Source organism: Eptatretus burgeri, chromosome 17 (assembly GCF_056783735.1).
Source record: "Eptatretus burgeri isolate ZD-2024b chromosome 17, Ebu_testis_v1, whole genome shotgun sequence".
Classification (NCBI taxonomy): domain Eukaryota; kingdom Metazoa; phylum Chordata; class Myxini; order Myxiniformes; family Myxinidae; genus Eptatretus; species Eptatretus burgeri.
Window position 1 is genome coordinate 42,468,050 of NC_140977.1, and position 16,109 is coordinate 42,484,158.

Below are 16,109 nucleotides of genomic sequence, written 5' to 3' on the forward strand. Positions count from 1 at the left end.
CTCTTCTACTTATACCTCTTCTTCTTTACCTATCCTCTTCCTCTTCCTCTTCTTCTTCCTCTTCTTCTTCCTCTTCTTCTTATCCTCTTCTTCTTATCCTCTTCTTCTTCCTCACATACCCCCGGCCCTCCCTTCGTTTTTCTTTTCGCTTTTCCTCTCTGCCCTCCCAGATATGATGTGCCCACTCAACCGGAAGCCGCTCGGCAGTCTGCCTGGGTTAGCACGTCGGATGTGACGTCACATCCGTCCGCGTGAAACGGCACGCCGTGTGTTCGCGGTGCCGCCGGGAGCTGTTCCTTTCAGGACCTCCGTTCCCCCCCGTCCGATCGGTCCTCACTCACTTCCGTCGCGCCTTCGGACTCTATCCCTCTCACCACCCCACCCCTCCCCTCGCTTCCTCCCCCTCAAGCGCCGGCCCCTCCCCTCCATGGGGTATCCCCGAACTCCCAGCCTCGTTAACCCCTCGCGTTCCGGACGCAAGGTCAGCGTTTAAAGCTTCCCTGTCTGCATCCAGCATCGTGTGTGTCCGTCACTTTCTGTGCCTGTCCACGTCCGGCTGTCCCTCGCAATACCCGTGCACATCTATTCCGATCTTCCCGCCCGCTTGCCGCTCTCTTCTCCCCTTATTTCCCTTTGTCAATTGTCTCTGCCTCGTTCCCTCCCACCCCCTCGGCATCCCCCATTGCTCGTGTCCATAAATTTGGAGGAATTGGACGGTTCGAGGTTGATGCTGCCGAACCCCTTCCTTCGCATTGCCCTCGCCCCTCCGCAGCCCGTGCGCCCAGATCGTGTGCACGACGAGCGTGTGTCGATGTCGCGAGGACACGACGGTGGAGGAACACCTCGCCTCGCGCCACCCAGACCCATGACTCCTCCAGCTTCTCCGGCTCAAGCACAACCACCGGCCGCACCTCCTCGCGACTCCTGCTGCTTTTGCTGGTGCTGGGCTTACCTGGTCTCACGTCCCCAATTTTAGTCCCTTCTCTCGTACGCGATACCCCCCCCCCCACCACCCGGACTATAACTTGTACCCCAATACATGCTTTCAACTTGCTGTGTTAGCTTGCTCAACCGAGTTTGTCTTCTCCAACCCATTCGAGCCAGACACCAGGAATTCTCCTTCGTAGATGGAGCCACCGCTCCAACATTTGTTGTCGTCACATTTATGGGGGGGGGGGGGTGGCATGTTCCAGCCAACTTGAAAACTCTTAATCTATTTCTTTCTTTCCTCTTTCATCACAGTCTCAATGTCCGAGTGAGGCAGCAAGACTCGCATGCGCGTCCATCCATGACCGATTTGGCCCTCGGTTCACCAGCAAGGCACGGGCAGTAAGTATATGATGATTAAAATGATAGATCGATTCTCCGCAAGGAGGTTATCATGGGGTTAGCAGGAAACAGTTATTAAAATGCCTAATCGACGTTATAGGATTATTTTAATTTTTTTGTCGTAATCAAGCTCTTTGCTATTGTAAGATATATATATATATATATATATATATATATATATATATGTATATATATATATATATATATATATATATATATATATATATATATATATATATTGGGACCAGACTCTATTTAGAGCGTTGGTGCTGTTTAAGCAGTCTCCTTGGCTATTGGGCACAATCCTGGATGGGTCGCCACTCCGACACAGGATACCAGCAAGCTGGCACTCATTTTGCCGACCTCAGAAGGATGACAGGCAACGTCAATCCCACCTGGTATTAATTCAACAGCCGAGTACGATTTGAACTCAGGATCCAAATATCCTAAGCTCACCACCCTATCCATTAAACCAACACCAGGCGTGTGCGTGTGCGTGTGCGTGTGTGTGTGTGTGTGTATTGTTGTGGTGCCGGGCATCGGCGGCGAGCACGACCGCTAGATGGAGCAGTAGAGTCGGCTCCACCGAACACCCGGAATTTATAGGTCGTCACCCCGGATAACTCCGGAGCCGACGGGTCCCTTATCGGACCAAAGATCGCCAATAGGTCGACCGCGTGGGATGGGGTCAATTGCCAATTTAAATTTACCTCAATACCCACGTCGTCCAAACTACCGGGGAAATTCACCCTCGGCGGAGCTCGAGCGGAACGAGCCGTTAGCGTGCTTGAACCATGCATAACCCGGGCGGATGGTTACCAAGGTCCGTCGGTCCAAATGCACAATTTTCCGCTTCCAAATTTCCCAGCACGCATCGTGCTAAACCAATAAAGAAAACACAAAAACGAGCTGAAACATTCAACAAAATGGATATTTATTTACAATAGGCAGGGAGGGGAACACAGAAAGAGCAGAGTTATCCGACTATAAGAAATGCAGTCAATGTACAAGCAAAAGCACTTGTACAGTTGCTACTTAAAGACGGGCCCACACACCACACAGACACACGCACACACACAAATGGACCCGTCGGGTCTTTATTGAAGGCCTCCAGCTCAAGGACAGATGAGCTCGAGACCAGAGCCTGTGCTTGGACCTGTCCACCTCATATGGTCTTCGACGATCCGGCTCGGCAGGACTCGAACCCGCAACACGATGCCGCTCCAAGCACCAGGTACCGTGCTCTCTAACCAGCCACGCACCAATCGACCACGGCCAAGGAGAAGATCAGAGGCGACGATGATCCAGCTTGGTGGGACTTGAACCCGCAACACGATGATGATGACCACCACGATGACCACGACCCCAAGACGACAACCAGATGACAACCAAGGCGACCAACCACCACCTCGATCCTTTTACCACCCCCTGGCATTCCTTTTTATTTATTTTTCCTCTGGTGTGAGCAAATTCTCCGTCTGAGGCGCTCTCCACCCTCATTGGACTGGGGCGTCATGGGAAGGCCGCTCTCTGTGGCCATCTCAACCCTCATTGGCTGGCGTGTCGTGGGAAAGCCGCCTTCTGTGGCCATCTCCACCCTCATTGGCCGGCATGTCGTGGGAAAATCGCTCTGTTGCCTGATTGGACAAGGGGCACACCCCTGCCTTCCTGGGCGGAGTCCCGGTCTGAGGCGATGGAAATCTCCGCCCACGTACGTGGCCGAACGCACGTGGGCAATGGCATCGGTGTGTGAAGTGAAGGAGGTTTGTTGCAAACGAATCTCCGCAGCGCACACGTAATGTAATTCCCGTTAGACACAGGTCAGGGGCCCTAAGTATAAACGCACACTTACCGATATAACTGTTCTATAGGGACCTGAATGTTGAGTGCAGTAAGCTTCCAAATTCGTAACAGTATATATTGTTACGGCTGTGGAAATTTTCAATACACCAGAAAGGTCCTCAGGTTAGATATATCGATAAGTTCATGTGTAGTTAGTCCACACCCATTGTTTGGAGGGAATATGTGTGATTCATCCGGGCTGCGACACTTTGAGTTAGCCATTTTTCTGTTCTATCGTTATTTTGGATAAAACCTACAACAGCACCACCCTCGCCACTTCCCGCACTCCGAACGCGGGCGTACGGCGCGTGGAGAAGAAAACCAACAATGCCTGTGGTAGTTTTCCTGCCTAATTTCCCCACCTGATGCTTCCGCCTGAATCCCCCCACCACGCTTGGTGTGAAGGGGAGAGGTGGGGCAGCTTGCTCCCGATTGGTGGATGCACGGCGTGAGGCGGTCGGAGTGGGGGCACGCCCCCCTTCGAGAGCTTTCTGGAAACGCTTTGAAGAGAGATGGAGCCGAGAACGGGGCGGAGCCCCGCTCCATATAGGGAGGACACGCGTAGGGTGCTTCTTTTTCTTCTTCTCCTTCCGTGTGGATCTCACTCCCTCTTCTCTCGTCCTGGTCCTGGCTTCGCGTTTCTTCTTCCTCGCTGGCTCTTCCTCTTCCTCTGCGCTCGTTTGCTCTGGCAGCTGTGGGGGCTGGGTCTTGGCTCGTTCTCGTCCTGTGCTCGCGGTTTGGCGGGCAGCCTGTCCACTGAGGCACAGACGGGAGACGTGGCGGACCTGCGCGTTTTGGCGAGTGCCGGAGAGAGCTCGCAGACCGCGAGAGGAGTCGGGGCCAGGCGCGACCATGCCGACGGTTGTGGGAGGAGGACTCGACGGCCCAAAGGGAAGTCACCATTTTCTTTTCGGGGTTTTGTATGGATCTAGTGGCACCGTGTCTTGTAAAGTAGAAACTGCTGAAGTGACTGTACATTTATTAATTATATTCGGTCGTAGTGCTTTCCGTTGCTTTTGTTTACCTGCTTTTGTTCCTATTTGCCTGCTTACGTGTTGTATAATAAATGTCCTTGCTTGTTGAACTGTTTCCCGTTTCGTTGCGTCCTTTCCTTTGTTTGAAAGTTCCATCTTGCATCACTTAAGGGATCGGTAGTGGGTGTAGACAGACACCCAATATATTATCTGAACCCTCGAGGTCGACGATAACTCCGCTGAGTTATCCCTGCAGCACGGAACGAGCCGCTTAAGCGGTTCGTGTCCGGAGTCGACCTGCGGCGTGGTACAACTCCTCGGTACGCTACCCACGCGGGTACTTAGGTATACCGACATTCGGCGATTCACCCTATTTCGCGCGGGTAGAATGCGGACTGGGTTGTGGTGAGGTTAAACCCCCACCCGTGGCTAGCTCCTTGGCGGTAGTTCCAACTGAATTGTCCGTTCCGGTGGGAGACTCGTCACGATTTGAGTTACATGGCCGATCGCACGCCGGGCGGGCGAAATTTGTAACAATATGGATACATACACATATATGTTATATATCTTATATCGAAAGTCAGAGGCTTCCAGGGTCAGAGATGCCCAAGCAATTTTAATTTTCAAGTCTAATTAGCAACAACAAAATAAAATTAACAAATGGATTGCCGTTTCTTTATGGTTTCTGTTTCGGGGTTACTCCCCGTGTCGGTCGAATTTGCAGTCTGCTTCTTCCATCCCAATCAAAGCTAAGTTTTTCCGAACAGCATCCATCGTGTTTTTCTGTTATATTTTTTGTCGCCTTGTTGCTGTTTGTTGTTTTCGTCCATTCATTCCGTGGTAAATAATTGTATCTTGTTGTGTTGTATCGTCAAATTTGTTTTCGTGTCGCCGATTCCTCGGATTGCCAGGAGCAAAATGATCTTGGTTTCGAGGTTAAAATTGTCTTTCTTCCTCTTCAACGTTTATCCTCGCTTCAAACAAGGACAAACAAAAAAAAAACTTCTTTTCACTCCACTACACGATCTCATTCTGCCTTCTACTTGTACTTCCTTCACCTCTTTCTTTAACTCTCTCTCTCTCTTTTCTCAATACAGTATCTGATCCAAACCGAATCGTCATTAAAAGGGAACGCTTCTTCCTTTTTCCTTTAAAAGCTTTTAAAATACATTGAACTGTTTCACTTTCCTTTTTTCTCCATCATGAGTACCCCACGTGTTCTTCTTCATCCCTATCTGTTCCTCCTGTTCTTCTTATTCTTCTTCAAAAAGTGTCACCGAAGCGCTTGATCTATTCTGCCGTTCTTACAGCACAAACTTTCTCCGTGCCTTCAACAAAACTTTCTTCCATCCATCCCATGATCTTTATCTCAGAATGTTAAACTTGGGAATCTTGAGAAGTCCAGTTTGCAGAGGTTGTCTGCACACAATAATCAAATCCCCTTCGCATTCTTTTATGATTAATGTCAGGATCCTCCCCCGCATCTACAAGTCAGTGTCCTTCCAACTCCGAACCTCCATGTCCCTTCTTTAAGCATACCTCCTTACCCCACCCTCTCCAAGCTTCCCCCTCTCCCTACTCTTTCCCCCCCAGCCCACCCCTTCGATGTTCTTGTTCCTCCCCACTCCACCTCTTTCTATTGGTCCTTGTGTTCTGATGTGTCCTGATACGTTCATTGTTTTAGCTCCTCTCATGAGCCTTGACTTTGTGTACTAAAAGGAAGTGTGCCAAGCATGCACACTGGAAAATTTACTTATTTTGAGTAATTTTAATGGTCTGTTTGCAGTTGACACACTTCGGCAGCTGCCTTACTAATTGGAAGGATTTTGAAAACACGTCCATGTAGCAAAACCCATGTGGATGAGACAGCGGTTGAGTCGCTCTCTCTGGGTTACTCGCTTAATAAAATCCAAGATTTTGAAATACTTCCACTGGGTTTTTGGAAAATCTTCTGTTGCAGTCCCTGATTGCTTTTAAAATGTTTTTCCTTTTCCCCGCAAAACACTGAGTTTGGAGGTTCTTCAGTGTCTCTCTTACCTCTGCTCGTAGTTTTCCTGCGCTGGAGCCTTGAAGGATAGTCTAGACATATGTGAAGTCACCTTTGAGCTGTGGTGTCAATGCTAGGTTTGAATCCTGATCCAACTATAAACTGTTAAATTTATAGTGACATCTGCCAAGTTTGTTTTGCATGCAGGACGAGACATCAATGTGTGTGTATTCCATTGGATGGACATTAATCCAGAGGACCCGTCTGCCAGCAATGCTCATCGGTAGATTTTAAGGATCCCACGGTGTCCTTCGTGTAGAGTAGTCGTGTTATCGCATGCACCCTGAACACGTAACAAATTCCTGCCCTGGCTCATTTGCTGGGATTGCTGAGGAGGCAAAGACAAAACCCTTCCCCAGGAAACCCCTTCAGGATCGATAGTGTTCGTGACGTCACGACATCCAGGGTGTTCGCTGGGAGACCGCCATTTTGGAGAAGATGCGAAACTAACAAGAGAAGGAACAAAAATGAACATTAGTTTATTGTTGTGTGCTGATAACTTCGAAAACGGCTGCAAACGATTTTGCGTTCAACGAATTGAGTCTTTCCTCCGGCCCTTCTCCTCCCTCAAGGTGGCCGGCCAACGTACCGTTTGTGGGATGACGTTACGATGAAACTATCAATTGAATGTCGCAAAGCATTTTCTGCCATTAAAAATGATCAGATCAACTGCAAAATGTCCACGTACATCTACACGTCCGTAGCACCACTTCCCACTTAGCAAAATTGAGAGTGAAATTGCCTGATTACCTCCACCACCGAAGGTGGACAGAGGTTATGCTTTCACATCTGTTTGTGTGTTTGTTTGTCCATCTGTCTGTGACCAGGATATCTCGAAATGGTGTGGACGAATTCGGATGAAACATGGTGGACAAGTTGTGTGTGACAAGGAAGAATTCATTCGATTTTGGTGAAGATCCGAATCCGAATCCAGATCTGAGAATTTTTTTTTGCAGTTCTTCACCATTGAGTGATGGAGCTAAAAACTATATGTAGCAGGATATCTCAAAAAAATTCTGGACGGATTGAGACGAAACTTTGTGGACAGGTTGGGTGTGTGACGAGGACGAATTTATTAGATTTTGGTGAAGATCCAGATCCGATAAAAAATTTTTTCATTTTTATCAGTGATTCTTCACCATTGAGAGATGGAGCCAAAAAACGATATATTGCACTATATCTCAAAAGGTTGTGGAAGGATTTTGACAAAACTTGATGGTTGACTTGATTCGATGAGACGAACAAGCCAATTAGATTTTTGGTTCCTGTCCAAATCCAGATCTGGCCTATCAGTGGGATACAAATGGTAAACTGTTCTGCCGAGTGCCATTCTAGTTGGAGAACGCAACATCAATGGACAGATGCACAGGCACAGAGAAAACCGAATTGTTTAAAAAAAAAAATTCTTCATTTTATATCTTCCATCATCTTGTATATCCGTTTATAACCAAAGTCTCTATCCCTATTCGTCCACACATGTTCTCACACTGTAGCAGTAAGATAATGGACTTTTCATGATCTGAAAGTTGTGCAGTGAGGTTGAAATCGATAAAAATTAATGCATTCGATGGATGAACCACATTATCTTCAAACACACAATTATTGTTCGAGTCCCAGAGGAAACCAGCGTCGCTGACAATATATGGAGATACCTTGTAGTAAATAGATACAGCCTCTTGCATCGACACACACACACACACACACACACACACACACACACACACACACACACACACACACACACACACACACACACACATTGAATGAAATGTTTTTGCTGAAGATCTGTATTGAAAGGCAAGCCAGAAAAGCAGGTTTTCCTCGCTAAACTCTGAACGGAGAAAGTGCTGGAAAATGGCACGACCAGACGGAGGCGCTCTGTTGTTGCTTCGTTGTTTCGAGGCACTCTGCCGACCAACGTCTTTTCACTTCTTAATTTGAACTCAAAAGATACCTCTCCTCCTTCACACACACACACACACACACACACACACACGCACGCACACACGCACACACAATGATGGTGGGTCAGCCAATCGTGAGAAACAGAGACAGAGACCAATTATTTCGTGGCAACCCTGAATTTTGACAATTGATGTTTGTTTGATTGTTTTAATTACCGTAATTAAGTTCTAGAGGTCTCTGAACAAGTAAAAGTTTCAAAAAAAAAAAATGCAAATCGATTGGATAATTTATTTATTTTCAAAAAATGTAATTATAGGTCAGCAAATAAATGATTGGAAGCAGTGTGACCACTCCTTGGCTTTTTTCACAAGATCTTGGCTATTCGTTGTTCACCTTGGGGTCTTGGTTTTCTATAGGTTTTCTTGGCGTATAGTATAGGTTTTCTATTATCATCGCTTTTCCGAAACCTTGTGAATTCTTGGCTTTTTTTTTTCATTGGCTCGCCTTGGCATTTATGAAAATGAGGAGTGGTCACACCGATTGGAAGTAAGTGAAGGGTCATGATTCACAAAACACGCAGCAGCAACCAACTTTTCTTCATCTCGCGCTGTCATAATCAAGATCATTGAATAATAATTGATCAACATCCAGCCAGGAGTCCGTCGAGTTTTGTCCGAACTTGATTTTTATTAACAGAAAAATAACCACAGCTCCATTTGGTAATAATCGATACACCAACACGGAACTGTTTTAGTCACAAGGTGAGTCGCTTGCTCTTCCTCGTCCTCTTCTCCTTACCCTCCGATACCATAATTATTCTTTCGCCCCACAAACCTTCGAGAAGGCTCCCCACTATAAATCGCTCGTTAACACGAGAGGGTTCCTTACCTGGAAGCAGCTCAAAATTAATTAAAAACTCGTGATCCCTCCGCAGGCCTTAGAATCTATCTTCAGCGTTAAACGCTTGGCAGATGTCACTTTACTCTGTTTACAGTTAACATTAACCTCTTTTTGTTAACATAACTATTCTTCTTTGGCCCCTATTATTTCCATCTTGTGGGGTTGGGAACAAGAGGAGGAGGGGTGGGGAAAGATGATGAGGAGAACGGTTGTGACGCAAATCTTTCTGGACCTGGCAGGCCAGGCCTGCCATTCGACTGAAGGGGGCATCCGACATTTGTAATTTGTTCAGGGTGCTGCAGATAACTCTTCGACCCTTCATGAAAGACACCATGGGATCTTCAATGTCCACCAACAAGCAGTGCTGGCCGATTGGACACCCAGTTTAACGTCCATCCGAGGGAAGGCACACACCTTGATGCCTCGCCCTGCGTGCGAGACACCAGTATGGCAGTTGAAAGCCGGGTCGGGATTTAAAGCCAGGTTAGACGGCTCAGAGGTGAGTGTGCAAAACTCGAAGAGTCTAGTGTATCCTGCCAGCCCAGCCTCATCAAACATTGTAAAATATGAAATGATAGGTGATTAAATGAACATCACATTGCAGGTTTACCATCATGACATCATGCACAGAACATGAACACAAGGTTTATCAAAACCACTAACATAGAATGTTAAGTGCACAAACGCAAGGCTCAAGTCCAACGTCTCAACCTGAGACACTGACACGGTTGTTGTAATTGCTGCTTTTGTTATGAATATTTAAATTTCCTTTTCTTTTACCTTATATTTATTCCTTTTTTTTTTTTTCTTTGTTCCTTCCAAGCACTGTTGCATTTTATTTATTGTTGGTTCATCTCTTTTTCTTAATTTCCCTTTCTTTTGTTTTCTCTCCACTCGAACAACATTTATAAGCTTCTTCTCCCATCCACCTACTCCTCATCAACCACCACCCCCCATCTTGCATTTCATTCAAACTCAATCAACTCCCTCATTCCCACATTCCTATTTTATTTTCCATCTAATTGAGCTCTCTTTTATTTTTTTATTTTTTCCTTCTCATTTCCTTTCCTCGCTAACTCTTTTTCTTTCTTTTTTTTTGCCTCTGTTACTTTTTCTTACCTTCATCTTCTTTCACCCCCTTTCTCAGGTTTCCACTCCCTCTGTCCCCTCCTGCTCCCTAACACTACTCCCTCAGACTACCTCCTTCTGAGGATGTTCTCTCCTGGGCCCATTCGTTTGACCGGATGATTATTTCTCCGACTGGTCGTGCCATTTTCCAGCGCTTCCTCCGTTCAGAGTTTAGCGAGGAAAACCTGCTCTTCTGGCTTGCCTGTGAGGAGTTACAGAGAGAAAGCGAGCCGAGTACGGTCCAAGAAAGAGCACGTCTCATCTACGAGGACTTTGTTTCCATCCTATCCCCTCGTGAGGTAGGAAGGGATTTTGCATGTACAAAGGGTAGCTCAAGCAAAGATGCTCTGCATTTTACTCTACTAATGTTGATAGAATTATTTTTTTTTGCATTCACCTCTTCTTCCCCTTAATCCTCCTTTTGGATTTTCAACATCTTCTCTTCCCCCACTTCCCCCTTCCTTTTAATTATCAATTATTTTCTCTCTCTCTCTCTCTCTCTCTCTCTCTCTCTCTCTCTCTCTCTCTCTGTCTCTCTCTCTCTGTCTCTCTCTCTCTCTCTCTCTCTCTCTCTCTCTCCATTACCCGTGTCTGGCATCCAGGTAAGCTTGGACTCGCGTGTGCGGGAGAGCATCCATGCTGCGATGGTGAACCCATCTGCTCATATGTATCATGAAGCTCAGCTGCAGATTTACACACTCATGCACAGAGATTCCTTCCCTCGTTTCCTCGCTTCGCCTATGTACCGTCAATGCGTCGCCTCGGCCTCAGCCTCTGCGGCGCCTACCGCCTCCGCACTATCTCCCACGTCCCCTGCCTCATAGTGGCGTTTTACCACCTAGCCCTGACTCGAGCTCGCACTGCCGTGTGTTTTTTTTTTTTCTGTGCTTCACACCGTTTCTCTTCTCGACTCTAACCTACTCTTTTTGATGACTTCGGAGGAAGCTCTTACTGCCAGCAGTGCTGCCGTGGCCTCCACACGCCCTGCTAAAGCTGCGGAATGCAGTGGATGAATGATGAGGAGGTGAGGGACTGAGATGGTGGAGAGGGAGAGTACAATGGTGTAGTTGATATCGTATCTCTCACCACCTTGTTTCGAGGCACTCTGCCGACCAACGTCTTTTCACTTCTTAATTTGAATTCAAAAGATACCTAGCCTCCTTCAATTCTGTCACTTAAAGATACGTTTGTTGCGTCTCAAGAACCATCTTTCCGTTTGACTTGGTGTGACCAAAAGTCGAGTCCTTTTGGTCTGAGGATGACTCGGAGACCGAACTTTAACCTAACACAGGGCTAACTAATTTTCTTTCTCAGGCTCAATGGGAATGTCGAAGAAAAAAGAAAAAAAAAAAAACGTAATTAACATCAGGTAAAAGTTTATCACAGAGCACGACCTACATTATGTCAAGGAAAATAAATAAATAAAGATAACCTTCATCCATAGGTTACAGACTCGGAAGAAAAGGGACGTTTGTACGCACTGAACGATTGTCGAGGAGAAGATGTCGATCGTTCAATTGAAGAGTTAACTTATTCACTCATGTGCCATGAAAGCATTAACCAGCATTCGGTGAGTTTTAGCTTTGATCAACAGATGGTCGTCTGCGTGCTAGCGCTGTTTGAATTGGCATTTTGATTTTGGTCGGTCCTGGTAAGGGAATCTCATGGGGGAAATCGGGACACTGCAACGTCACCTTGCAATTTGTGATTCCAAGCAAAGCTTTTACAAACTCTTTTAAGGATGAGAAAATAAATTTGCTTTCAGAAATCCAGCCGCGTAGAGGAGCTAAACAAGAGAGGGCAGCACGTTCTCAGACTGATGGAGGATCAGATGGAAAGAAGTGCTAGGAAAGGGGGAGGAGGTCAGTGAGAGTTGAAGAGAGCAAGGGTGAGTATTGGGGAGCGGAGAGGGGAGAAGCATGAGGTCATGATGGGCAGCGCTAGGTGCACGAGGCAATGCGTAGTGGATCATTTGTTTTATTTATCATCCTCGGCAGAGCTTTACATGATTATTGACCTTTGGTTCATCGGACCTTAACAAGCTGGCTTGAGACTCCCGGTATGGTTTAAAATTTCACCATTTACAATCGTGCTTTATTGGAGAGTTTCATTCTAAATGTTTCTTTGTTGTTTGTTGTTGTTGTTGTTGTTGTTGTTCAAGCGAATTGTTAACGTTTTAAAAACAAACAATTTCAATGGTCCTTTGTATAAATACATCTGTTGATTGTTAAAACTTGTACATAAGCAGTGGATGTTATACAAATTATCTGGCTTTGTTGGTACCATTTATCAAGAATATTTGACGAGTTAATGGGAGTATTTAGCTTTCGGGAGAGTGGCGACTCGCGTCACCGGCTGGATTTTATCGCAACAGAAACGTCAAACTTGAAATGCGAATGTGGCCTTACTCGGTTTAAGCCCAAACCTGATGAATGGTTCATCAGCTCAGCTCATCTTGCATCTCTGTTAAAGCGACCAAGTAGAAATTGAAATTTGAGAAATCATGCCCGTAAACGTGACGCGTGTTAACCGAGCTCGTACGCGAATGCTTTCTCCACTCCGAGCAGGATGAAAGTGGCTTTTGCGCTCCTGGGACAACCTGCGAGCAGACAGAGTGCCGTGGCATTTTGTCTGAAGCGCTGAGAGGGATCACCACGTAGCTGAATCTACATCCACGATAAAATAAAAACAAGATCAGTTTGGCAAACCCTTTGAAGGTGGGCACACTGTGGCAAACATAATGTGCGGAGTACATTCACTCGGGGCTGCGTGTACTTTTGTTCGATACGAGCACGGCCTGCACACGCCAGCGTACACATGAGTGTCTGCACTACCTTTCTACCACTCCACCCGTCAATTTATCTTTTTTTCACGTTGAGAAACTCCATCCCCGACACCTTTACCCTTACACTAATAGCATTGATGGTGCTTACTCATTGGCCCGCAGGTACAGACGCATCATGTTGAAATACAACATATCAGTTTTTGTTGTTAATATTATTTTTGCATGACACAATTAGTAGTACACGTCTTGTGGGATGCAGTACAGCGGCCATGCTGCTCCCACACAATGAATTGGGGAAAGGTGAATGCCGTATGCCCACCTTTAGGCATAAATGAAAATAACTTAGAGGTTACAAATAAAAGTAACCTTTCGAGATGTCGCATTTTTTTTCCCCCCTGTGAGTCTGTCACATGCCAGAAGAGGTACGCCTGCATCAATATTGCAGATTGGTATAAATTACATGCCATGCTGAAACGTGGGATCTCGCTTGGTCCCGGAGCCTTGACGAACAATATACGCGAGGAAGTGTTCGCCGGATGAGTCGCAGCCTTCAAGTAAAAAATATTTTTTTTAATCTCCCAAAGGACATTTTCTATGCATTACTCCTTGCTTTATTGATTTATTTGGAGGAGTGAGATTGGAAAGATGCGCTTTGTCGAGATGTTGTGCACTCCATGAAAAAAAATTATTTATTTATTTATTTATTGCTCATGTATTTGATAACTTCTTGCCATCCCATTTGCGCCCATCAAGCGATTTTTCTTTTGGACATCTCCGCCAACTCCCGCAGATGATTACCCTGTTCAGGAAGGGTTGTGGAAATGAGAGGCCATACAAGGCCAGATAATTTGGCGCTTTTAATGTTGCACATGCCAATTATTGTACGATATTTACCAATTATTGCATGTCAAGTATTTATTCCAATGATACTGTTAAATTGTTTACAAGTCTCTCCAGGTCGGAGTTCGACTGCATTGGAAGGCGGTTGAATTCATGATTATGGTGGAATGAAATATTCCTGCTTTCTGAAATTTATTTATTTATTCATTCATTCATCCGCCACTCCTCCCTTTCCAAAAAAAGCAGGATGTGACGGACATGGTGGTGCTTTCCTCGAGAAGCAGATTCCTATTGAAAGAAAACTTTAAGTTGAAGGTGCTGATTAAGTTTTGCATTTTTTTGTGAAATGGTGAAGTTTCTTTCCAGGTGATGCACCTTTGTTATTATTTAATTTTTTGGGACCTCCGTTGAATGGAGGACAGTTTAAACTCCGAAGAAGAAGAAGAAGACAAAGCACCCAGGTGCACAGTGCTGCCATCTCTCTTTAGAATCTCAAACATTTTGGCATGGCGGGACTTGCAGCTCGGTTGCAAGAGGCTAAGCTACTTCTTTCTTTTTGACGAGTTTTCTTGATCGAGCACAGCCTGAGCAATTTATTACACTGCAATAATTTTATTACTTGTCATTTGTGAGCTATCCGAGTTTTATACTGTGTGTGTGCGCAAGGACAGGGGACTCTATAAATATTTATTATATTATACAAGCATGTCGATGCTTTGTCAGTACTCACCATATTTATCAGGCGAGAAAGGAACACCCGTCATTAACGATCGCGAACCCAGTTACAATTTGCCGAATCGTGCGTTTCAGCCGAACTTTGAATCGAGAAAAGCTATCATTGCCATTTTTGAGAGTGCCAAAAGGGCTGCTATAGGGAATCTATTGCCTTTCTACCTTCTTTTTTAAAGTATAGTTCCATCAAACAATTTATACCGATAAATTAAACTACAACGGGATTTGTTGTTGTTTTTTTTGTCACCAAGTTTTTCATTTTTACTCCCCAAGATGCAACTGAGCGTTTCAATGGATCAAAATGCTTCACTCTTAAAGCGACATCTCCCACGCGACAGGAGCATCCACCTTGCGGACTTTAAAATGACTGACTAACCGAGCAGATTTTGCCAACACTGCCCTTTTATCGGGACGACGGCGGCTCAGTAAGCCTCCTCAGAGACGAACGGCAGTTTTATCCAGTTTACAACGAGCATCGCCAAATCGTCTTCTTCCCATTCAACCGTCAGAGGATTGGCTGGCATGTTTCAAAAACCGTCCTGTGCTCACGATTTATATGCTGAACCCCCCCCTCCGGGGGGGAAGGGGGCAGTGAAGTGGTTGAATTTTTGACTTTCTCCTGGCTTTTCTCACTGTACTTCTAACTGCATGCAATCCTGAGAGTTCATAATAAACCATAATCTCTTTCCAGTTTACCTAATCTCATAATGCATCTGTAAGCGAATATCTATGAATCCCATATCTGCCAAAATAAAACAATCCATTGTTATGACTGTACTTCTTAATATAATTAAAACAAGTTTGGTCGGACAGATTGTGGATTTTTTTTTTTTGTCTTGGTTCCAATGATGATCCTCCATGCCGATATCGCTTTCATTCACGCTGACACAAATATAAAAGTGCGACCAAAGAGTTTGAGTGAAGTGGTACTCTCGCATTACCCTTGTAAACTGTTTACTTCCGATATCATCTCCACACAGGCCGTTACTCAAAAGGGTCAATGTGCAATGGTCACCTGGATTTGCAAAATATTTACATGACAGCAGTCTGGGCTCAGGAAAAAGCAAGGAGAAGGAGGGTTAGAAAGATCAAATTTAGACATAAGCAAGGGAATGAGAGGATGGGAGAAAACACAATAACTTGCAAGTAAGAGGGTTCGGTACGAGTAGGGTGAATGGGGGTAGAAAAGATTGCAGGGAGGAATGAGGGAGGGGTGACATGAGATGGTGGTGCACCACATACTTGAAGCCTTGGTGGGAAGAATGGGATTGAAGAGCCTTCAGAAGGAAATTCCACATCAGCGAAAAAAGAGGAACAAAAGAGTGGAGGTGTGTGGTCAGCCTGGATTTGGGGAATTTAACCAGAATTATTTCAAAGTGTAAGCTGTATAAAGGGCTGGCAGGATGGCCGAGAGGTACGCACACTCACCTCTAAGCTGTCTCGCTTGGGTTTAAATCCCAATTCAGCTATAAACTGTCATCCTGGTGTTTCACAGCCAGGGAGATTCATCAATGTGTTCCTTGGATGGACGTTAAACTGGATGTCCCATCTGCCGGCATTAGTTGGTGGATGTTAAAGATCCCACGGTGTGTTTCACGCAGAGCAGGCGAGCTGTGGCTGGTACCTT

General features: G+C 45.6%; 1 protein-coding gene across 5 annotated transcripts; it reads left to right on the top strand.

Moving 5' to 3' along the window:
- Window positions 1–103: 103 nt before the first annotated feature.
- Window positions 104–15,296, top strand: LOC147009893 (regulator of G protein signaling 17-like). Of its 5 annotated transcripts, none has more exons than XM_085861515.1 (6): window positions 104–481; window positions 773–939; window positions 1,243–1,329; window positions 10,193–10,424; window positions 13,994–14,065; window positions 14,756–15,296. In XM_085861515.1, exons 1-6 carry the CDS (start codon window positions 428–430, stop codon window positions 14,855–14,857), a joined length of 714 nt encoding a protein of 237 aa, XP_085717641.1. In that variant the 5' UTR covers window positions 104–427; the 3' UTR covers window positions 14,858–15,296. The 5 variants fall into 5 exon arrangements, 3 of the variants coding, with proteins under 3 accessions (XP_085717641.1, XP_085717642.1, XP_085717640.1); XR_015052777.1 differs by lacking the exon at window positions 13,994–14,065 and adding an exon at window positions 10,728–11,149 and having other exon boundaries at window positions 116–481; XR_015052778.1 differs by lacking the exon at window positions 14,756–15,296 and adding an exon at window positions 10,728–11,149 and having other exon boundaries at window positions 116–481; window positions 13,994–14,010.
- Window positions 15,297–16,109: the final 813 nt, after the last annotated feature.